Source organism: Hemiscyllium ocellatum, unplaced genomic scaffold (genome assembly GCF_020745735.1).
Source record: "Hemiscyllium ocellatum isolate sHemOce1 unplaced genomic scaffold, sHemOce1.pat.X.cur. R, whole genome shotgun sequence".
NCBI lineage: Eukaryota > Metazoa > Chordata > Chondrichthyes > Orectolobiformes > Hemiscylliidae > Hemiscyllium > Hemiscyllium ocellatum.
In genome coordinates this window covers 1,265,469-1,290,046 of record NW_026867602.1, presented here as the reverse complement: position 1 = coordinate 1,290,046, position 24,578 = coordinate 1,265,469, and the positions used below count along the sequence as shown (strand labels likewise).

Genomic DNA, 24,578 nt, shown 5'->3' with positions numbered 1-24,578 from the left:
CAATGACTGCAGGTTTGGGTTTTACTGTTCAGAAAAGCCCACTACAGAACAAGCTGCTCAACCCGCGTCTCCTGTTCCGGAGGCACCGCTGTAGTGAGTTCAGGGAGAGTGACTAAGAATTTTGTAATCTCTGAGCAAGCAGCATCTGACAAAACCCCAGTGACCACTGTATTATGAATAACAACACCTTTCAAAAGGCTTCAGGACATTCTAGGCTTTATTCTTTGCTTTCAAGAATTGGCCAAAAGCACTTTTTAATTTTGAAATGAATCTCTGCAGAGAGAAATCCCTACAATGCCTCCAGTGGATTAATTAGAGGGGCAAGCAACTATATTATTGTAGTACAAGTTGCATATGTTAACCAATTCTACACCTTTATTTGATAGGTTTTCTTATAATAATAGGCTGATTATAATAAATTGGTCAACACATTGTTTCACTTCAGGTCGAATATGGAGAAAGTGTATAATTAGGGCGGCACGGTGGCTCAGTGGTTAGCACTGCTACCTCACAGTGCCAGGGACCTGGGTTCAATTCCCGCCTCGAGCAACTGTCTGTGTGGAGTTTGCACATTGTTCCCATATGGTTTCCTCCGGGTGCTCCGGTTTCCTCCCACAGTCTAAAGATGTGCAGGTCAGGTGAATTGGCCATGCTAAATTGACCGTAGTGTTAGGTGCATTAGTCAGGGTTAAATGTAGGGGGGGGTGGGTTGCTCTTCGGAGGGTCGATGTGGACTTATTGCCCAAAGGGCCTGTTTCCACACTGTAGGGAATCTAATCTAATGAGTTTCATCAGCACTTGAGCAACAGCATCCTCCTCTGAATCTATTTGTAATCCCATTTAGATGCTCCTCAAAACTTCATAGACCCACACCTTTAGGAAACCTGGCTTAATGTTTCACGTGGCCTGATGCCTGATTTTGCTTGCTAGTGCTTCTGTGAAGCATCTGGGGGGATATTACCAGGTTGAAGGGCCAATGAAAATGCAATTTGTCGTCGCGAGAGCAGCACTTACCAGAATCTGGCTGGTTGCCGTTAGCGTCACCGCTGGTGATGTGCGTATCCTGCTCCGATTTGTTCTTGCTCGAGGCGTTCTTGCTGCTGAACAGGCTGCTTGGCTGGTTGACAATACGAGAAAGCGTCTCCAAAGGCTTCAGTGCAGCGTTCACCGTGTTCGCCATGTTGGGACTTGGAAGAAAGAAAAAGCCACATTTGGAAATCTCACCACCTGCTGCTCAGATCACAAAAGGACCTCTGCAACTTTTAAAGGCAGCCCTAAAAAGTGTATAAAACCAAGAATGGCCTGTGCTGGTGCTGACACTCCCATGTATACCTGGTTCACAGCCCCTACCTCTATCCCATCAACTTCCTATCCTTCCTTTCTTCTCCATTTACCCAAACGCACCATTCACCTCAACCGGACAGCCAGCTCCACACTGATAGCTCTCTCCGGGGGAAGGAGGTTTCTACTGTATTCCTGACAGGCAGACCCCAAAGTTACAGTCACCTGTAAATGAAAATAACTTGGCTTGTCCCATCCAATCTGTCCATGACTTTAAGAGCCATCACACTTGTCACATGCCAATCCTCAACAAGTAGAAAATAAATTTGTTCAGCCTGTGACTGGTACAACCCTTCACTTCTTCACGCAAGCCCACAGCAGAATCTGGTGACTAAGTAGACTGCTAAGTGAAGAATTGACCCTTCAATAAACTGTTCCTTCCCCCAGCTAGGTTCCCACCTGAAACCTTGTCTGATGAAGTAAATTTACTTTGTATCTAATCCTGTACTGTCCCTGTCCTGGAAGTGTTTAATGGGGGACAGTGTAGAGGGAGCTTTACTCTGTATCTAAGCCCTGTACTGTCCCTGTCCTGGGAGTGTTTGATGAGGCCAGCTTGGAGCTGGTTTTAAACTGTATCTAAGCCCCATGCTATCCCACTCCTGGGCGTGTTTATTGGGGGACAGTGTAGAGGGAGCTTTACTCTGTATCTAACCCCGTGCTGTCTCTGTCCTTGGGAGTGTTTAATGGGGACAGTGTAGAGGTGGTTTTAAACTGTATCTAAGCCCCGTGCTATCCCAGTCCTGGGCGTGTTTAATGGAGGACAGTGTAATGGTGGTCAAAGTTTGGGAGAAGATTTGTAGCTCGGGTGCTCGTTGTTGTGGTTCTGTTCGCCGAGCTGGAAATTTGTGTTGCAGACGTTTCGTCCCCTGTCTAGGTGACATCCTCAGTGCTTGGGAGCCTCCTGTGAAGCGCTTCTGTGATCTTTCCTCCCCCATTTGTAGTGGTTTGAATCTGCCGCTTCTGGTTGTCAGTTCCAGCTGTCCGCTGCAGTGGTCGGTATATTGGGTCCAGGTCGATGTGTTTGTTGATTATATTAGGTCCAGGTCAATTCTATCAACAAACACATCGACCTGGACCCAATATACCGGCCACTGCAGCGGACAGCTGGAACTGACAACTGGAAGCGGCAGAGACAAACCACTACAAATGGGGGAAGGAAAGATCACAGAAGCGCTTCACAGGAGGCTCCCAAGCACTGAGGATGTCACCTAGACAGGGGACGAAACGTCTGCAACACAAACTCCCAGCTCGGCGAACAGAACCACAACAGTGTAGAGGTGGTTTTACACTGTATCTAAGCCCCGTGCTGTCCCTGTCCCTGGGAGTGTTTGATGGGGACAGTGTAGAGGGAGGTTTACACTGTATCTAAGCCCCGTGCTGTCCCTGCCCCTGGGCGTGTTTGATGGGGACAGTGTAGAGGGAGGTTTACACTATATCTAAGCCCCGTGCTGTCCCTGTCCCTGGGAGTGTTTGATGGGGACAGTGTAGAGGGAGGTTTACACTGTATCTAAGCCCCGTGCTGTCCCTGCCCCTGGGCGTGTTTGATGGGGACAGTGTAGAGGGAGGTTTACACTATATCTAAGCCCCGTGCTGTCCCTGACCCTGGGAGTGTTTGATGGGGACAGTGTAGAGGTGGTTTTACACTGTATCTAAGCCCCGTGCTGTCCCTGTTCCAGACGGACAATAGGTGAATCTTTTGCAGCAGTTCCCTCCTGAGCCTGGGATACAAAGCCTCCTGACTCATTAACTCAAAGGCTGAGAACACACAGAAAGGTTTCAGCAGCCATTTGGTATCGGGGAGCACCAATTAGGGTCGTAAATCTTCAACAAAACACAAAGGCCCTCGATCAGAAGACAGGGTCACCCCGACCACAGAAAACAAAAAGCTCAGCTACCTGGACAAGTCGAGACTGTGAGGCACTCTGGCCAGGTCATTCACGAGCCCCTTCTTTAGGAACAGTCGGATGATGTTGTTCATGCCGTTGTGCTGTGTTTTGACGGCATTGCTACTGTAGAAGCTGGAAGTGGACGGGCATGACTCCATGATGGTGCTGATGATGCACATTACGGCCTGCAGCCTGTGGGCAAAGACAATGAGTGGAACAAGATTAGAGTGTTGACCCAGCGACCCTACCGTCTGCGCACAGAGCTACTGAATCCACGAGCCATTACCTCGCGTGTTTCTCGGTGCTCTCCGCCATAGCCAGCGCTCGGCTAAGGGCTGCTTTGACCTCGTTGACCAAGGCAGCTTGTGCCTCAGTGCTCTGCGTCGCTGCCGCCAGACTAGCCAGGAAGAGCCGGGCCAGCGCTGGCGTGTCTTTGTCTCCCACGTTCTGGGTCTGGGGTAACAGGTGATCCAGGACAAAAGCCAGGACGCTGCAATCCTGCACCGAGAGGGGAAGCAGGTGAGAGAGAGAGAGAATTAGCAACCAGAGGTGAAGACAGAATAAAGTTTGGGAGAAGATTTGTAGCTCGGGTGCTCATCGTTGTGGTTCTGTTCGCCGAGCTGAGAGTTTGTGTTACAGACGTTTTGTCCCCTGTCTAGGTGACATCCTCAGTGCTGGGGAGCCTCCTGTGAAGCACCTCTGTGATGTTTCCTCCCCTATTTGTAGTGGTTTGACAACCGGAAGCGGCAGAGACAAACCACTATAAATGCCGGAGGAAAGATCACAGAAGCGCTTCACAGGAGGCTCCCAAGCACTGAGGATGTCACCTAGACAGGGGACGAAACGTCTGCAACACAAACTCCCAGCTCGGCGAACAGAACCACAACGAAGGCAGAATACGCTGGCTCTCAGACATCTGCCAAAGTTACACATCACCCTGACTCAGATGTACTGCACAAAAACAGACCCTTTGGTCCAACTCGTCCACGCTGACCAGATATCCCACATTCATCTAGTCCCATTTGCCACCACTTTGCCCATATCCCAACCAGCACTGCAGGTGAGAGCTAGACTCGACAGAACGCAGCAGGTCAAGGTGACGGCTCCTCATTGCCTTCTCAGGGGGTGATTAGGGACTGGCAAATGCCAGCCTCAACAGTGATGGCCACATCCTAGCATAGTCACGGAGTCATACAGCACGGAAACAGGCCCTTCGGCCCAACGAGTCCATGATGACCATAATCCCAAACAAAACTAGTCCCACCTGTCTGTTTCTGGCCCATATCCCTCCAAACCTTTCCTGTTCAGGCACTCATTCAAAGGTACAGTTAAAACATTTAAAAGACATATGTCCACCACTGCCTCTGGAAGTACATTCCACACAGACACACACACACACACACACACACACTTGACAAATCGCCCCTCATGTCTGTCTTTTTTAAATCTTTCTCCTCTGACCTTAAAAATATGCCCCCAAGACTTCAGATTCTCCATTCTAGGGAAAAAGACACCTGCCATTCATGATTTTATACACCTCTATAAACGTCACCCCTCAACCTCCTACGCGGCAGCGAAAAAAGTCCCAGCCTATCCAACTTCTCCTTATAACTCAATCCCTTCATTCCCGGCAACGTGATGGTAATTCTTTTCTGAACCCTCTCCAGCTTAATAATATCGTTCCTATAACAAGGTGACCAGAACTGGACACTGTATTCCAGAACAGGCCTCACCAATGTCTTGCAAACCTCAACATAATACCCCAACTCCTAAACCGAAAGGTCTGAGCGATGAAGACAAGTGTGCTAAATGTCTTCTTCAACAGCCACAGGAGGTGGGCCATTCAGCCCATCAAGTAAATTCCTGGTCACTCACGGAGATCAAGTCTCAATGGAAAGGTCAAACACCACAAACTGGGAATGACTGGAGGCTCCATTCCGACCAGTGATCGTTCAGGAAAGACCAAAAAGGCAGGGGCTGGGACACGTTCCCCATACATCTGGAGGTGACGAGTATGAGAGCTCTCAATGAATTACCCAGGAGGCATACCATCACATTTTACAGACAGTACAAATTGCTTTCAATTCAACATGCAGTCAGAGCATACAGCAGCCTGCCTTGCATACACACATACAGATGGATTAGGGACAGTGGATCGCTCAGCCCCTTAAGCCCATTCTGCCATTCACTAAGTTCATGGCTAATCTCGTGTCTCTCCCACCGATAACCTTTCACTCCCTCCGTGCTCAGCAACAATCTAGCTATCTCTGCGTGAAACTATTCAAACACCACTTTTGAGGAAGTGACACCTGGGAGAAATCATTCCTCCTCGTACCTGTTTTAAATGGGTGCCTCCTGGACCCATAAAAGAGGGGACATCCTTTCCACACCCACCCACCATTCCTCAGGATCTGGCTGTGATTCACTCAAGGCACCTTACTCGTCTCAACCTCAGCAGGTACAAGCCAAGCCTGTCACAGAACGTGGAACAGGACAGTACAGCACAGGAACAGGCCCTTCATGTTGTGCGGAATATGACACCAATTTAGACCTGCCCTTGGTCCATGTCACTCCATTCCTTGCATATGTATGTACTTACCTAAAAGCCCCTGAAATGCCCCTCGAGTATTTGCCTCCACCATCTGGCAGTGCATTCCAGATTCCTACAACCCTCCGTGTAAGAACACTTGCCCCTCACATCTCTTTTGAGCTTTCCCCCTCTCATCTTAAATGCATACCCGCTAATGTTAGACATTTCAAGTCTGGGAAAAGGATTCTGACGTCAATGCTATCTATGGACCTCATAACGGCGGAGTCTTCTAACAAGTCTATCTGTTGTGTCCACTGCTCCACAGAAGTCAACCCGAGTCTTTCTTGCCTTGCCTTATAGCTCCTTCCCTCTAATCCAGGCGGCATCCTAGTAAACCTTTTCTGCACTCTCCCCAGAGCCTCTATGTTCTTCCTGTAACGTGGGCAACCAGAAATGAACGCAATACTCTTTAACAACAGCCTAAAACAAGTCTCATAAAGCTGCAACTTGACATCCTGACTCTTGTACTCAATTCCCCGACCAATAAAGGCACGCGTGCCCGTCTGCCTCCTTTACCGTCCCTATTGGCTTGCGTGGCCATACGACAGCCCGCCTATTGCAGGTATGAGGCTGGTAAACCTGCTGTGAGGTGCTTCAGGTATATTCACAGCTTTTATGGTACGAGATGGGGGTGGGGGTGTGAGGGACTGTTCTTCTCACCTCTTTAATGAGCTCAGACTGGCCAGCTGTGTAGTTGTAGCCAGCTATCAAGGTGGCAATGCCAATGTACGAGCGCACCAGCTCGGCCAGCAGCCTCAGGATCGTGGACGTCGGCATGAGGGGTTTGCTGGTTTTGGCTTTCTGCTTCCCGTCCTCTGAGGCTTTGTCCCCGTCCTTGTCCTTCTTGCCATCCCGGCTCTCCTCTGGGCTGGAACCTGAACGCAGAGACAGGGGGGAGGACAGATGAATGCAGGTGTCACGGGACAAACCGCGGCCTGAGCCTGCAGCCCCCCAGAAGGAAGCCCGACTACTTGCGCCCGTGCACAGCTTTGGCAGTGTTTTCTGCCGACGCCTATGTGCAGTCAGGCCAAGGAAGGAGGAGGACTTGGAGTCAAACGGGGGATTATCGGACAGGAGCAAACGTAGGACATAGAAAACAAGAGGATTTGAGGTGGAGAGAGAAACACGTTACCCCAAGGCACACGAGGAGGAGTTACTGATGGTAGCAATCCCAGATACTGCCTGAATACAGAACTTAGTTGAAAAGGTTAAGCCGCAAAGGTGCGCGTATTTGTGCAAGCGTGTGTACACAAGCTTGCTTCGAGTCTGTGGGGGTGACTGTGAAAAGAACATTTGGGCAGTAGCTTGCAGGCACGAAGAGGTTCGTTTTTCATTCCTGGCAAAAGCACAAAGGGAGGGAGAATCGGTTCACATGACAGCTGAGGCACCTTGGAGAAGAGGAGGAGTCAGGCAGTATCGCGCGTTCAGTGTACGGGTACAAAGTTGAAGAGTGTGCTGCTGGAAAAGCACAGCCAGTCAGGTAGCAGCCGAGGAGCAAGAGAATCATGTACAGAGCTTATGCCCAAAATGAAGTGCTCTGGTCAGGCCACGGGCTGGCTAAATCTAAACAGTTACTACGTTTGAGTTCGCAATGAACTGTAACACTGCCTTCTGCAGCTGTCAAAGCTTTCTTGCCCTCATCAGAACAGAGCCAAGAACGGCAAATTTCAAAGGTTTCGAATGGTCATTGCTGGGATTAAAAACGCAGGCGCTGCCTTAGCTTTCCTCTCAATTGTCAGAACAGAATCACAAGAACACCAAAGGGAACACCAATTTATATGAACATGGCAAGAAGAGTGGAGAATGCACAAAACAGCACACATTCCTGTTATTTGCAGGCAATACATGTCTGGTGTATGAACATATAGAACATGTCCAAGCAATGTGCCAATGTTGCATTCAACAAAATGTGCGAGTGTGAGTGCGCGAGAGAGAGAGCGAGCGAGAGAGCGTGAGAGAGAGAGAGAGAGCGAGCGAGAGTGCGAGAGAGAGAGCGAGCGAGAGTGCGAGAGAGAGAGCGAGCGAGAGAGTGCGAGAGCGAGCGAGCGAGAGAGAGCGAGCGAGAGAGAGCGAGCGAGAGAGAGCGAGCGAGAGAGAGCGAGAGAGAGCGAGCGAGCGAGAGAGAGCGAGAGAGAGCGAGCGAGCGAGATATTTCCTTGGAGTATGGCAGCATCTCAATCAGCACCCTCTCTCATGCCCAAGAAATTGCTGCTCCCTCCCTCGGAGGTTTGGATTGTTTAGTTTCGAGGGAGGTGAATGAAGACAATGTTCAGGTCCTGATAGGAAGGAAGGGGTTGAATTGGAACAGGAAATCTGGGAGAAATATTGTGGAAAGGCTTGGTATGCAACAACAGCCTCGACAACATCAACACTCCAAAGCCACTACCTTTGCATTGTAATCCCTGCTGTAATGCAGGGTACACAGCAGCCAATTAGATAGCAGGAGGCTTACCCTCTCCTTGAGACGTCCCGGCCTGATTAGAATCAGTTGCTGCACCGTCAGCGACAAAGACCTGGGTCTGCAAGATAAAACATCAGAGTTAATACAGATTACATCACTCAGGAAGCAAAACCATTTACATTTGGCATTACAGACACCTGGCCCTGTGAACCTTTGCACTGGAAAACCAACCCCACACAAGATTGCATTTGGAACCAGGTTTTCAATTCAATGTGCAATAATATATTTCAAGATACTCCTTTGGTTAAACCTTACAGCGAATGATAGAACTGTCCCTGGCAGTACTGTTCCTGTTATGAAGCTGTAAGCGTGTATTGTACCTTTAAGACAGAGTGAAAGCTAGCAAGCCTGTCATGTGACTGACGGCAGGCACGGTTTACCGGATAATTTGAAGATGTAACATTTGAGATGCAGTTCAGGTGCTGAGTTGATTCATTTATTAACTTAATCTTGGGGTTTTATCAGATCAGTATATTGTTGGAGAGTGGGAGGTAGATGAATTGATCAGACAAAGGAGGCTTAGTGTAGACAGTTGTTGTTTAATGCTCTCTTTTTTTGGAGTTAAAGAATAAATCGTCAATTTTTCTTTAAATAGTGGGATCTGAGTAGTTCTTTGTCACTTATATTTCAACAGATGAGGGGAGGTGAGCTATTCTGTGTGTCTGGTTTAAATTAGCAGAGGGGTTTATGCAGTGTCATGACAGTACCCCAGTGTTACACAGCGATAGACCTGTCCCGACCAGTACAGTTACCCCAGTGTTATACAGGGACAGGCCTGTCCCCACCAGTACTGTACCCCCAGTGTTATACAGGGACAGACCTGTCCTCACCAGTACTGTACCCCAGTGTTATACAGTGACAGACCTGTCCCCACCAGTACACTACCCCAGTGTTATACAGGGACAGACCTGTCCCCACCAAGACTGTACCCCAGTGTTATACAGGGACAGGCCTGTTCCCACCAGTACTGTACCCCAGTGTTATACAGTGACAGACCTGTCCCCACCAGTACGCTACCCCAGTGTTATACAGGGACCGACCTGTCCCCACCAAGACTGTACCCCAGTGTTATACAGGGACAGGCCTGTTCCCACCAGTACTGTACCCCAGTGTTATACAGGGACAGGCCTGTTCCCACCAGTGCTGTACCCCAGTGTTATACAGGGACAGACCTGTCCCCCACCAGTACTGTACCCCAGTGTTATACAGGGACAGACCTGTCCCCACCAGTACTGTACCCCAGTGTTATACAGAGACAGACCCCAGTGTTATACAGGGACAGACCTGTCCCCCACCAGTACTGTACCCCAGTGTTATACAGGGACAGACCTGTCCCCCACCAGTACTGTATCCCAGTGTTATACAGTGACAGACCTGTCCATCACAAGTACTCTACCTGTGTTATACCCGGACAGACCTCTTCCCACCAGTACTCTAACCGTGTTATACAGGGATAGACCAGTCCTATCTGTACTGTACCCCAGTGTTATACAGTGACAGACCTGTCCCCCACCAGTACTGAACCCCAGTGTTATACAGTGACAGACCTGTCCCGACCAGTACAGTTACCCCAGTGTTATACAGGGACAGGCCTGTCCCCACCAGTACTGTACCCCCAGTGTTATACAGGGACAGACCTGTCCCCACCAGTACTGTACCCCAGTGTTATACAGTGACAGACCTGTCCCCACCAGTACACTACCCCAGTGTTATACAGGGACAGACCTGTCCCCACCAAGACTGTACCCCAGTGTTATACAGGGACAGATCTGTCCCCACCAGTACTGTAGCCCAGTGTTATACAGTGACAGACCTGTCCCCCACCAGTACTGTACCCCAATGTTATACAGTGACAGACCTGTCCCCACCAGTACTGTACCCCAATGTTATACAGGGATAGACCTGTCCTCACCAGTACTGTATCCCAATATTATACAGCGACAAACCTGGACCCTCCCTGGTACACCATGCTCCTTAGGTCCCCCCACAGACAGATGATCTTGAACCTTCAGATACTCACGTTGATGGTGAAGCTCTGCTGCGAATCAAAATCGCTGCCCTGCCGGGTCAGTGAGCGGTATTGCTGGTACATGTCATCTCCTACATCCTGCAGCAACTGGCTCAGCTCCTGGTTCACACTCACCAGCTTCACCTCCACCTTCTCAGCTGCAGCCACAGGACAAGAGGAGAGATTAAAAACCAGGTCAGTCATTCCAAATCAGTCACAGTTTCAACTTCACCTGGCTCGACTACTTCAATACCACACTGAAGCTGCTGCATCATATCTCAACATAAGAGGTGACCAAAGTAGGGCTGGCTTAGCTGGTAGCTCCCAAACCTGCAACCTTCCACATCCATGAGAGGGGGCAGCTGTTTACTGAATATTTCACCCCCTCTGCCTCTAAAGGCATTCCGTTATCATTGCTGCCAAAATCCTATAGGAACACAAGAACAGGAGTAGACCACACTACCGCTTGACCCAATCCATCATTCAGTCAGATCATGGCTGATCTGGGACCTAACACCATATACCTGTCTTTGACCCATATCCTTTAATATTTCTGCTTAACAACATGTTAAATCAGACCGAGGGGGGGGGAGATATTTAACCGATCCAGCTGTTTGTGGAACACAGAGACCCAAACACTTTCATGTAGAAGTGCTTCTGAGCAGCTCTCCTGAACGGTCTGGCCCCAAGTGACAACAGGCTCATACAGAACGATTAGACTGTACCACGTGGCAACTGAGGCTACACTTAGACCACTGCATCCACAGCTGAGAATGGGCCACAGCATCACAAATGACAGCTAACGCATCCTCTAAACCAATTTTTCTGCTCAGTGCTGTGAAATCTCTCGACGTCGCTTCAGATTGATTAAAGGGTGCAGGTCCATTCGCTCCCTCCAGTTTTAGGAGCGCGGGGCAAAGCCTTCGCTGGGTCAGCTCTTGACGTGCTCCCGGGAACGTCTTGCGCAATTGCACGCACTGTGGAAAAAAACACCTGAGCCACGGCAGAACGGGACATACCCTCATCAGGAGCGTGGTAAGCCGACAGCGCGTTCAGCATGTCGTAGATGACATCCTTGATGGTGTCAGGGATGGTCGGGAGTGGGGATGGCTTCACCGGTGTCGTTTTGACCAGCTGCACAGCATTGGGACCCTTAATGCGCAAGTTCTCAAACTCGTCGTCAGAGGCTGCAGGGACAAAGAACAGAAACACTTTTTACTTCAAAGACAAAAGGCAAACAAAAACTGGTGATCTGACAGTATAACGAGGAAGGCAACGGCCCAGCAGATTATCGCTAGACGATTAATCCAGAAACTTAACTCAAGTTCTGGGGATCAGGGTTCCAATCTCAGCGGCAGAATCTGAATTCGATAACAACTTTAGAAACCGGAATTAGGAATCTAGTGATAAGCATGTTCAATTGTCAGGAAAAGTCATCTAGCTCATGATGTCCTTCAAGCAAGGAACTCTATTGCCCCTAACCCGGTCTGGCCTACATGTGACTCCAGACCCACAGCAACGTGATTGACTCACAGCTGCCCTGTAAAATGGCCTAGCAAGTCACGAGGTTGTATCAATCAATCGCAGCGTGTCAAGATGACAGCTCATCACCATCTTTGCGCGGGCAAGGCGATAAATGGTGGCCAGCCAGCAACATTCACATCCCCGAGAATGATTTAAAAAAATAAAAAAAATACAGAGTAACCTCGATTATCCGATTGAGATGGGCTGACAGTAATTAGTGCGGATAAGTGATCATTCGTATAACTGATTCAATGCCTCTGCTTTCTGAAGTTTCCTTTTGTCTCACCCTGCCTCCCTCTCTGTCTCAGGATTTATTTCCCCCTGAACAGACTCTCACTTGTGCGTAAGCATTGCTGAAGCTTCTCCCTGACGCTGCTTCACTTCAATGGGATCGACAGAGTGAGCACTTGCTACGTCCGCTCCCCGTTCAGGAGACGAGGGAGCATCACATCACCGCGCACACCGCCACACCCTCCCCTCACCACCCCACAGGTCAATTAGGTGTGAACAATGGACAACGATGACCACACCCTGTTCTGAACGGGAGCCACATTGGACATTCAGCCCCTCTCTCTCTCCCTCCCTCCCACCACACAGGTACTGCCAGAGCTCCTGCGATTCTCCAGCCCTTGTTTTGTTTCAGATTACCAGCGGCCAAGGTACTTTGCTTTTACAGAATTAAAAATAAAACTCACCGGTCCCATTGCCACGCGGTGCAGGCAAGGCTATCCTGATACAGTTCTTTGCCACCTCAGTGAATATATCCGGGTTCCTGCAAGCAGCTGGTCCCAGGACTCGCAGGATGTAGTTGATCTCTCTGGAGCCCAGGCTCCCGGACACCACACCAGAGGTGGTGCTACCTGCCCCGCTGGTAGCAGCCGAACGCACCACCTGGGAAACGCAGGCAAGAGGCCACGGTAAGAAAAAATCCACATGCTTTCAGCCCCAAGTTATCTGAAAGCCGGGGGTGGGGGATGGCGACCACCCAGATTCCAGACAGCAATACCAAGCCAGAAAGCAAGCCGGTATTACACCGAAAAGCAGCGGACAGAGCCATCCCTTCCCCAGCTGCTCGCCAAGACATATAAAAGCATCATGTTCTGACACGTTCCTGTTCACGGCTAACTCCTTCTAGTTACCATGGCAGTAGAAGACCCAGCAGCCACAGATGTGAATGCTGAGAGCTCACCCCTCACATCACTTAGATTAGATTAGACTTACAGTGTGGAAACAGGCCCTTCGGCCCAACAAGTCCACACCGACCCGCCGAAGCGCAACCCACCCATACCCCTACATTTACCCCTTACCTAACACTATGGGCAATTTAGCATGGCCAATTCACCTGACCCGCACATCTTTGGACTGTGGGAGGAAACCGGAGCACCCGGAGGAAACCCACGCAGACACGGGGAGAACGTGCAAACTCCACAGTCTGTCGCCTGAGTCGGGAATTGAACCCGGGTCTCAGGCGCTGTGAGGCAGCAGTGCTAACCACTGTGCCACGTGCTTACTGAGATTGACAGAGACGCAAACTCAGGAGAATTGGGAACAGTTACCACCAGGTAGAGTTCCTTTTTAAATCCATGAGATGTGGGTGGTGCTTGCTGGACCAGCATTTACAGGCGGTCCCTGGTTTATGAACACAATCTTGTACAGGGGTTCCATGGGACACGGGTGGTACTAGCTGGACCAACATTATTGGGTGGGAACTTCCCGATTCATGAACACAATCTTGTACAGGGATAGCAGGTTCACTCCCCCATAAGGATGTAGGTGGACCACAGATTTTTTTAATATAGTGGTTGACTGTAGTTTCTACTTGCTACCCAAATCTCAGGGGGGCAGCAGGGTGTGCACTGGAGGGGCACTCCTGCCAGAACAGGCCCAGGCCATGTACCTTTTCCATGGTGTGCTTCAGCGTACAGGGATCCTCGATCACGTGCCGGAATAGCAGCGTCACCAGGGGCGTGAAGCCGTTGAAGCCGGAGCCCTGGGTCAGGTTCAGGATCATGCGGGTGCTGCCGAGCTCCGCGAACATCAGGGCACACTTGTGCTCACGGGTCAGCCGCAGGCACAGCCGCAGGGTGGCGTGCAGCGTGTCGGGGTCCACCGGCACACTGATCATGCTGACGCACGACCGGATGAGCACCGTCATCTGCTCTTCAGTGAGCCCCTGGATCACGATGTCAGCTGCTTTAACTTCTTCCCTCGGTTCCTTCTCTGCCGTGGTCTCAGGGGCAGGCTCCACATCTTGGGCAGTAAAAAGAAACGCACAAAAATTAACGAGGGTCCGGACTCTGGCATCTCAGATTCAACAGCTCCTCACCAAGAAATATCAAATTAAAAGAATAGGGCACTTATTTAGCAGCTTTCACACTCTTATTAGTTTACAACGACGAAGCAGTCTCAAGTGTAAAAAGGTTGATGGTTAAGTTGTCATAGTCTTACCATAAAGCTGATCTCAGAGAGAAAAAGAGAAAGACAATAGACCATAGGTGCAGGAGTAGGCCATTCAGCCCTTCGAGCCTGCACCACCATTCATTATGATCATGGCTGATCATTCCTAATCAGTATCCTGTTCCTGCCTTATCTCCATAACCCTTGATTCCACTATCTTTGAGAGCTCTATCCAACTCTTTCTTAAATGAATCCAGAGATTGGGCCTCCACTGCCCTCTGGGGCAGAGTATTCCACACAGCCACCACTCTCTGGGTGAAGAGATATAGAGACTAACGCTAAAAGATTAAATTGTACCCTCTCTGGGCATTAATTTTATTACATTAAAGGGTTAATTGCACTGTCTTTGGGTGGCGATGAAACAATGCAGATGACCATCCACTGTAATTTGTACTTCATCGAGACAGTCATTTGCTAATACTCCCCTGCTATTGTCAAGTTAAATTATAATTCAATCGCTTCTATTCAGAAACGCTTTCTGGCCAGAGGTATGGCTTTGGGGAATCAGAGCCAGGAAACCATTTGCAAAACAACTCCCCAGGATTCGGGCATTAGCGTTATCTCCGAAGATGATCTCACCCTGCCATCGGACCTGGGGTAACACGTGACGGTGAGTGACAGCCAGTTGTCTCGAGTGGCATGTGACTGTGGGGGAGTGGCCAGAGCATCTGTTAGCATTGCAACTGACCTGTACAAAGGGGATGTGCTTTCGTTGTTCGGGGCCTCACTTTGACCCGACTCTGCACGACTGAGAAGGGGGTCACCCCGCTTGGACTGTACTTAATAAATTCAGGTGCTTGTTCACAGAAGTTGGTGTGCTACAGTTGCATCGAGTCTGTAAGAACCTCAGGAAAAAGAACCTAACAAGACGACTAGTGGTGGTTCAACCAATGGGTCACGTGCCTCCTGTAAAGTTGGTGTGTGAGGCTGTATGTGACTGCGCCCATCTGTATGTGACTGCATCTCTGTTAGTTTGAGCACTGTGTGCTCGTGTGTGTGTGTGTCTGTCTGTCTCTCTCACACACACACACACACACAGAGTTTCTGTACAGGCCATGTGTGTATTTCCCTCTGGTGAGGCAGACTCCTTCATGATAACCTTAACTGGTGTGGGAACTGAACCCAGTGCACCACAAACCAGCTGGCCAGCCAACGAAGCTAAGTGACCCTCGGTCTGAAATGTAGACACTGCTGTAATGTCGGAAAGGCAGCAGGTAACTTGGATCAGTGCACACTCAAACGCTGCCACTTCTCAAACAACTCAACTCCAGATGGTCCAACCCACATGGCCTTTCCTCACAAGACACAAGGCTTCATCCTAGGAATCGGTTGACTGAAGATTCTCTGCACTGCCTCTGACTGCAATGCTCACCCACCATTTTCACAAGGCGGAATTAGGGATGGGCAGTAAATAGCGGCCTGGCCAGCGAGACCCACGTCCCATAAATATATACACAAAAAAAAAGAGCCAGATCAATATCCATGTGATACTGACAAGGTTCCATTCTAAACCAGAGTATCTATCTTGATCCAATAGAAATGAAAGTTAAGTAGTGCTGTGGAGCCCGATTTAAACCACCCTGAAATGCAGACAGTGTGCAGTCTGGATTTAGGTTTGCTCACTGAGCTGGAAGGTTGCTTTTCTGACGTTTCGTTAACGAGCAAACCTACATCCAGAACCTCAACCTGAGCTACAAATCTTCTCAAAACTCATTAAGTGTGCAGTCTTTCCAGACCCCAGGTCAGATTATGAAATGGGAGGAGGATTGGTCAGCGTTTCAATGCTTTGAGCTAACAGTCCTACAATCCACTGGTCCCCCCAATTAATTACATTCCTAATGACTATCACCGATAGCTCTGAAGAGAATGAAAACCTGTGCCACGAGGAGAGCAGGAGGAGTTTGACTCAGGCCCATACCATTGGCCTTCTCTTCCTTGGGTTTGGTCTCTGACTCGGGCTCAGGCTCCTTCCCTTCCTCCAGGGTCTTCTCCAGGTCTTGCACGAACTGGGAGCTGCTGTTGCTGCCCTTGCAGCTGGGTTCCTTTCGGGGCAGGCGTTGGAGGGTCAACATAACCGGCCGCCGGTTCCCTGTCTCCTCATTCACCTGAAAGCAAAAGAGAAAAGGGTCTGGGTACGTGGCCAACACGACCAAGGGCGCAGATCTACAGCGGTCGGCAACATGGGATTTGAACGCTGCTGGCTCAGGCAGTGTTTGCTGCTCATCCCTAATTGCCCAGAGGGCTGTTAAGGGGTCTGAGGTTTACATAAGGGCTTGGTGCAAATGAATCCACCAATGGCAGGTGGTCAAGGGATGGCGTGCCCACGAAGTGGTGGGGTGGGCAGACCGATACACACACAATGTCCAACAGGTTATTCACCCTGCCACTGGTTCACAGGGCTGTCAGTGCCCCACGTGCGCCTCTTCCCGTCAGAGTGCACCTCTCCCACCAGACACCATATTCTTCCATTGCCTTCACCCTCGTGTTCATGCCCAGCAACCCCCTTGCCTGCCCAAATGCGCCAACATGATTCACCTCAACCACCCCGAGGGAGCGAGTCCTACATTCCCACTCCGCTGGACATACTTGGGAATGAATTAGTACCAGATTGCGACCAGACATTAACATTCCTAAACAATCTGCTTTTTTAAAAAAATATAAATCATTCATGGGACGAGGCCGGCATTGGGAAGGCCAGCAGTTATTGCTCATCCCATCTGCCCAGACGGCAGTTAAGAGGCACCCACATTACTGGGGGCTTGGATTCACACGTCGGCCAGACCAGGTAAGGACAGCGGTTTCCTTACCTAAAGGACATGAGTGAATCAGATGGACCTTTTCCCCGACAATCAACTCATGGTCATCATTAGACTCTCAATGCTAGATTTTTCTTGAATACAACATTCACTGTCTGGCGTGGCATGATTTGAACCCAGCTCCCCATAACAATACCTGGGTCTCTGGACTCAGTCTAGCAATCATACCACTTGGCCAGCGCGTTAACTGTTTTCCAGCTTTCTGCCAGTACCCTTACTGAGGGGCCAAATGGCCTACTTCTGTTCCTTCTAAGTAGGAAGTAGTGAGAATGGCAAAGTCTTGGCCACTGAGTGGTCCAAGTGACTAGCACTGATGAGCAAAGAACCATCTCCTACGACTCCCCCCTAACTCCCAGTCACAGAAACACCTGCGGCCAGCACCTCCACCTCCTGCCCGTACACCAATTTTGGGCCCAATTTACACAATTCCCATGGCTGCAGCCATCGGTTCTCAGCTTCTCAACCAGCCTGCTCTGTGAGCCCTTGTCAGAAAGCTTCCTGAAGTCCACACAGACCGCACCCAACTGATGTCGTGCCGAACAGGATGCCAAATTAAACCAACCCCTTCTGCCTGCCCACGGCCCATTCCTTGAGTATTCATGTGCATATTTACAAGTCCCTTAAATGCCCCTATCATATCTGCTTCCACCACCACCCGTGGAAGCGCGTTCCAGACTCCTACCACTCTAAAGTTAAAAACTTGTCCCGTCACATCTCCTTTGAAATTTCCCCCATCACCTTAAATGTGTATCTCCGAGTATGAGACATGTCAACTGTGGGAAAAAGATTCTGATCATCAACGCTATCTATGCACCTCAATTTTGTAGACCTCCTTCAGCCCCCGTGTGAGTTTTTCTAGCCTCTCCTTATAACTCACCCCCTCTAATCAAAGTAGCATCCTGGAAATCCTCTTCTGCAGCCTCTCCAAAGCCTCCACATCATCCTGTAACGCGGTGACCAGAACTAAATGCAGTACTCAGAAGTGCAGCTGAACGCAACCAAAGTCTTATAAAGCTGCAATGTGACATCCTGACTCTTATACTCAATTCCCCGACCAATAAAGGCAGACGTACCATGCGGGGTACGTCCTTATTCTGATCCCACTGCCATGACCCCCTCCCAAATGCTGATCTCTCTCCGCTGCCACCCTGCCTAAACCTGCCACTTCCCTGGGTATCAGGCTCAGTGCAGCACTGTGGCTAGCGGTAACAGCAGCAGGTGTGGATGCAGCAGTGCCTCCTTACCTGCACCATGGTGTTGAACTGCACAGTGTATCTCCTCCGGCCAGCTGTGAAGCGCACGCTTGTCTCTCCCGCCCGCCAAGCCGCGTCAATGGTGCTGTTGTTGCTCGCGCTGTAACTGCACCACCGCCCGGACCGATCATCAAACCATCTCCAGTTATTGCCAGTCGGTTGCAGATACTTACAGGAGAAACATAACAGGTTGTAAACACAAGACTGAGGCGATTTTTTTCTGCCCCCACCCATCATTAAAGATTACCTAACCCGCACAACCCTGGACCTTGTTCCCATCTAATGGGGTCCCACAAGCAACAAAATAAAGGATGCTAACGTTATAAGTGACCCAAAGGACATGAGCCACCAAGTGATGTTAAGGGGGTAAATGGGGGCAGTTGTGACGTCACCCCTTGGGACTGAGGTGACACCAGAAAAATAATAATTGAATCTCTGCAGTGTGGAAGTAGGCCTTTCAGCCCATCGAGTTTACACTGACCTGCCAAAGAACACCCTATCTAGACTCCCTCATCTTATCTATTACCCTCATTTCCCATGACCAATCCACTTAACCTGCACATCCCAGGTCACTAGGGGCAAATTCCCACAGCCAATCCACCTAACCTGCCCACCTTTGGACTGAGAGGGGAAATCCATCCAGACACAGAGAATGTGCAAACTCTACACAGACAGTTGCTGGAATCGAACCCAGGTCCCTGATGCTGAGAGCTGAAAATGTGTTGCTGGAAAAGCGCAGCAGGTCAGGCAGCATCCAAGGAGCAGGAGGATCGACGTTTCGGGCACAAGCCTTTCACTTTTCTGAAGAAGGGCTCATGCCCGAAACGTCGACTCTCCTGCTCCTTGGATGCTGCCTGACCTGCTGCGCTTTTCCAGCAACACATTTTCAGCTCTGATCTCCAGCATGTGCAGTCCTCACTTTCTCCCTTACGCTGAGAGGCAGCGACGCTAACCACTGAGCCACCGTGCTGCTTCTCGACACATTTAAAACGGCCCCAAGGAGGTGGCAGTTAGCTGGCTTATTAGACACACCAGCCATCAATTGCATTAGGCTGGACCTGGTTCTGGAGGAGAGGCATGTTCCCTTCTGTGAACTGCACTCCTAGTATTGCCAAAGTCCACCAGTTGCAATCTGGTGACTTCGGCTACTGATCGCCCTGCCCTGGGTGCCCGCACTGACTCTGTTGAGCTGGCTACATTGCGACCATGTACAAGAGGGAGCTGAGCAATGAGAATCGAACAGGCTGGAGTTGGATGGAAGTGCTCAGGATGTGGATGAGCTCCATCGGTTCAGTGGGTCTTTCCCCGTCAAAGACGCAGCAGAAGCTAAGCAAAGCGAACTATGTGGCGTGACCTTTTTGTTTTAACCTGGATAGCAATGCTTAGGCAGTCGAAATCTGATCAAAGTCCAGCTCACGTACTGAAAATTCAGAAGTCACCTTGTTCATCTGCGCTCTCCTCTTGGAGGACACGGACATTTTCTCGTAGAAATCGATCAGCAGCAGGACAGGAGTAATCCACCTGAGCAGAGGCGGGGAATATAAAATGGGAATGGCACGTTAGGGCTCAGATTTAATGTACAATAGGCAAGCACATTAGCACGACATGCTGGACCCCTGTGACCATACAGAACAGGGCCTCAGAAGTAATACACCGAGCTTGGTCCATCACGGACAGTCATATTCGCCGAGCGAATATTCGGATCTGATAAAGAGGAACCGAAGATGCATCCCGCCCCTTTGAGCAGAGATAACCTTTAAACTTTCATTAATCCTTTTGAAAACAGTTTGGAAGAGTAACCACCTTCACGAGTGATCTGCGTAAGTCTGCGAAAGGACATCTTTTTAATTATCCCGTGTATTTTTGACAGTGGATGAAAGATGGGAAAGGAAAGATGCGCTGCATTTTAAAAAGGTCATTAAAACACACCACAGACTGTGTTACTGCTGCTACTTTGTTCGAACAGTGAGGGAGGCTGCCTGCAGACAGGCTGCCAAACGAGGGATACGCACAATTGAGATGTGGTTGGCAATCGGTTGCCAATTGGTTTGGGACCAGTCACAGATAACAAAGACTGTCTCAGCCTGACAACAACGGAGTGCGGTCCCTGGGCAGCTTAACAGTGGGCGCCAATGACAGTGGCAGAAACTTTTGCACGGGGTGAATCCAACAGCTAATGAGAGAAGGAAGACAGCTTACGTTCCCTCACCAGCTGCTGTTAAGTAGAGGCCTTAAAGCAGCAACTACGAGACTTTGCAGTTGGTGTATCAGCCTTCAGTGCCTCCTGTGAAGTACGGAGCAGTGCCTGTTCTCTGGATATTTAAGAACAGAAACTCCGAGGAGCAAAGATGACTTTGTGTGGAATCCTGTGGACTGGGCCACTGAACTGCTTACAACATCTTTTATTCCCTCCACCCACAACACCAACTTTTTGTGTGTGTCTGGTGTCTGAATGTGTATGCGCAGGCAGCATCTTAGAAGGGGATTAGAGTTTCAAGTTGTAATGTCACATGTTTCTCTAAGGTTAAAATCCGTTTGTTTGTAGGAAATAGTCGTACTTGGAAGGTACAGGAACCTGCTCAGTAAGAGGGGGATTGAGGTTTTAAGGGATAATCAGAACTCCCCGGCTCAAGACGGGACAGTGAAGTCGGATTCCCACCGAATGCCCGAAGACTCACTTGGGCGTATGCACCTCTTTCTGCTCCTTAGCTGCCTGAAGACAAGGCTGCGCCACCTCCAGCAGCTTGATCAAGACATCCAGGATTCCACTCGTCTCCACAATCCGGGCACAGGTCAGCTTGAGCTCCTGGAAACAGAGATGCAAGGCCAGTGCGCACAGTCAGAGGTGGAGCTAGCGTAGGCTGGCAAACCAGACCCAGGGGGTGGCCAGCGTCTCGGCACTGGACCATTGCTTCACACAGTGCAGACGGTTTGCCCCATTCCAAAAGAGGAATCCCATCTTAAATCAAGGTCTCTGCTATCCCAAATCGCGCGGATGCAATCCATCCACCTGTCCCTCAAAACTGCAATGACGCACATTCTACCCAGACTTCTGGCTCGCTCACGCCCCCACTTCCAGGAGTCATCAGCACGGTATTGCCAACCATCTCCCTCCCGTCCCATCCCGCAGGACCCTCGTACTTTGCTTCACTATCTGCATGCCACCACACCCCCCAGAAAATAGGTACAACTCTCAGCTTATCCTCATGGAATCACCATCTCCACTCCCCCCCCACCCAAGTTGACTCCGCGACCCAGAAGCCGTACAAAGTACATACCTCGAAGAGGAGGGTGAGGAGGAGGATACGGGTGGCGAGGTTAGAGGCCTGCGGTAGAGTGGCCATCTGGCTCGTCCATTCCGCCACCGTCTTGGTGTCACTGGTGGTCAAGGGGAGCGCCGCTTTGATGAGGACGTTGGCAGCTTCCCACACCTGCTGGAACACACACACAAACACTGACCCGCACTGCCCAACGCACAACGCACCGCACAGCGGGAGGGGATAAGAAACAGGAGGATGAGAAGCGGAACAACACAAGCCAAGCCAGGGGCTGCTGCCAGAGCGGAGATGGGGAGAAGGGACTGAGATATGGAACATATGGCCCGAAACGGTGGTGGGAAGCAGTCGCGACTGCAAACTTCGAGGGAGATGTCACGAAGTAAGGGACCAAAAAAGGGAGAAGCTGGGGAGGGGGATTAACTCTGCAGCTCTCCGAAAGAACCATTTCTGACACAGGGAAAGTATAGCTTCCATACCACTCAGTCTCTCTCCCCAATACAGCCACGTCAGACTCCAGCCCAGTGAATACCTGCACTGTCCCCATCAATTTCAGATCCTGCTTTTGGTCAGCGTTGAACAATGGAAGTGTCTGCAAGCAGTCGGAACAGTAAACCTCGATGTAAACATAGTCCAGTCATTGCAACCACAGGCTTTGGCCGGTAGCTAGCTACTTCATACTGGAACCAATAGAGATCCTGAAGGGAGCTGATAGGGTAGAGGCTGAGTGGAAGATTCCCCCCTCCCCCTTGTGGGACAGGCTGGGACCAGGGGAGGCGCTTGAAAAATGACGGGTCTCCTGTTTAAGATGCAGAGGAGGAGGATTTTTCTCCTCCCACGGCCTTAAATGCAGTTGGCATTCTCTCCCCCAGGGATGCCAGAGACTGGGCCATTTGAGGCTGAGCTGGACAGATTTTGGTTGGGGGAGCGGTGGCGAGAATGTGGAGCTGAGGCTGCAATCAGATCAGCTGTGAATCGAGAGTCCAGATTAGAATGGTGCTGGAAAAACACAGCCGGTCAGCTGCGATTTTGTTGAATGGTGGAGAGCAAGGCCAAATGGCCTGTTCCTGATCTTAAACCTCCACGGAGGCCCCAAAATGCTCCACAAAATATTCTCTTTTACTTCAGCCTGCTTGAGGTTTCAGTGGACAAGTGCAAGGTAACATCCTGCGATTCTCAGTGAACCTCTTACACTTGAAAACGAAAGCAGACAGTCAACAAGGATTTAAACGGCAAACATAATCTAAATGTTAAGGCAAAAAAAAAACGCACGCGTCCACCAACATAATCTTAGAACAGGTCCCTCACCTGCTCGACCACCTGCTTCAGGATCAGGTCCCTGTAGTCAGCCCCGTTGCGTTTGACAGCAGTCATTATCAGGTCACAAACCCGGTACACCGTGTCCGGTAACTCGTCCAGCAGGTGGAAGCAGCCGGGCAGCATCTTCTCTGTGAAGGTGTTCAACTCGTCCGGCTCGAGGGGTGCCACGTCCTGATATCTCTCTAGGCTCTTCACCTCCTCCTCCTCCTGCTTCTCGCGGGCCTTTCGCTCCTCTTCCTCCTTACGGCGGGCTGCTTCCTGGCAAAACAGGGGACGGACGGACGCGGTCAGAGCCAGGGGGTGGCTGCCACCCGGGAAACCGAAAGGCAACGCGAGATACACATCCGGCTAAACCCACGCAGTGCCAATCCCACAATACCGGGGTAAAACTGGCACACGGCGGTCTGAACTGCACTGCCAAGGGGTGGGAGGAAATACAACGGCAACGTTTGAAAGGAGAATCGGGTAAACGCTTGAAGTGGAACCATTCACAATCGCGCAGGGCAGGTGTGGAGCTGTTGAAGAGGCAGCACAAGGGCGATGGGCTGAATGGCACCCTGCACGATAACACTGAAGCCCCGAGCTGGGGGTAGCACAGGTTCAAATCCGCCTGCCAGCAGCTGGTGTGATTTACGTTAACTTAAGAAAAACCAAAACTGAAGGATAGTCTTGGTGATGGTGACCATGACGACCATCTTTATTTGCTGGAAAAACCATTTCTGGTTCACTAACGGCCTTTCATAAAATCCCTACAGTGTGGAGCAGGCCATTCGGCCCATCGAGTCAATATCAATCCTGTGAGCGGCATCCTACCCAGACCCACCCCCACTTCCCTGGAAACCTGCATTTCCCAAGGCCAATCCCACCCTAACCTGCACATCCCTGGGCACTACGGGGACAATTTAGCACGGCCAATCCCACCCTAACCTGCACATCCCTGGGCACTACGGGGACAATTTAGCACGGCCAATCCCACCCTAACCTGCACATCCCTGGGCACTACGGGGACAATTTAGCACGGCCAATCCCACCCTAACCTGCACATCCCTGGGCACTATGGGACAATTTAGCATGGCCAATCCACCCTAACCTGCACATCCCTGGGCACTATGGGACAATTTAGCACGGCCAATCCACCCCAACCTGCACATCCCTGGGCACTACGGGGACAATTTAGCACGGCCAATCCACCCTAACCTGCACATCCCTGGGCACTACGGGGGACAATTTAGCACGGCCAATCCCACCCTAACCTGCACATCCCTGGGCACTACGGGGACAATTTAGCACGGCCAATCCCACCCTAACCTGCACATCCCTGGGCACTACGTGGACAATTTAGCACAGCCAATCCACTCTAACCTGCACATGCCTGGACTGTGGGAGGAAACCTGAACACCCAGAGGAAACCCACACTGACACTGGGAGAACGTGCAAACCCCATAAAGACAGTCGCCTGAGGCTGGAATTGAACCTGGATACCTGGCGCTTTGAGGAAGCAGTGCTAACCATTGCGTCAGCGTGCCACCCCCATCTTTTAGTGAAGGAAATCTTCTACCCTGATCTGGTCCAGACCCAGGACAAATGGGGGTGAGCCTTTGAAATGGGCCCGAGCGAGATGCTCAGTGACAGGAAATTAGGGGTGTG

General features: G+C 50.5%; 1 protein-coding gene across 8 annotated transcripts in view; it reads right to left on the bottom strand.

Annotated features, from left to right (window-relative positions):
* Nucleotides 1–24,578, bottom strand: part of huwe1 (HECT, UBA and WWE domain containing E3 ubiquitin protein ligase 1) — a 217,123-nt gene that overhangs the window by 75,282 nt on the left and 117,263 nt on the right. For 7 of the 8 annotated variants that reach the window (XM_060822431.1, XM_060822430.1, XM_060822435.1 and 4 more), the window contains 15 exons: nt 22,920–23,189; nt 21,615–21,767; nt 21,015–21,142; nt 19,758–19,857; nt 18,328–18,504; nt 16,186–16,372; nt 13,708–14,060; nt 12,506–12,701; nt 11,306–11,473; nt 10,299–10,444; nt 8,270–8,336; nt 6,478–6,692; nt 3,514–3,725; nt 3,237–3,419; nt 1,015–1,187 (listed from right to left, as the gene is read on the bottom strand). In XM_060822431.1, coding sequence (XP_060678414.1) covers nt 1,015–1,187; nt 3,237–3,419; nt 3,514–3,725; nt 6,478–6,692; nt 8,270–8,336; nt 10,299–10,444; nt 11,306–11,473; nt 12,506–12,701; nt 13,708–14,060; nt 16,186–16,372; nt 18,328–18,504; nt 19,758–19,857; nt 21,015–21,142; nt 21,615–21,767; nt 22,920–23,189 — 2,728 coding nt within the window. The remainder of the gene's footprint in view (nt 1–1,014; nt 1,188–3,236; nt 3,420–3,513; nt 3,726–6,477; nt 6,693–8,269; nt 8,337–10,298; nt 10,445–11,305; nt 11,474–12,505; nt 12,702–13,707; nt 14,061–16,185; nt 16,373–18,327; nt 18,505–19,757; nt 19,858–21,014; nt 21,143–21,614; nt 21,768–22,919; nt 23,190–24,578) is intronic. The other variant, XM_060822433.1, reaches the window with a different exon arrangement.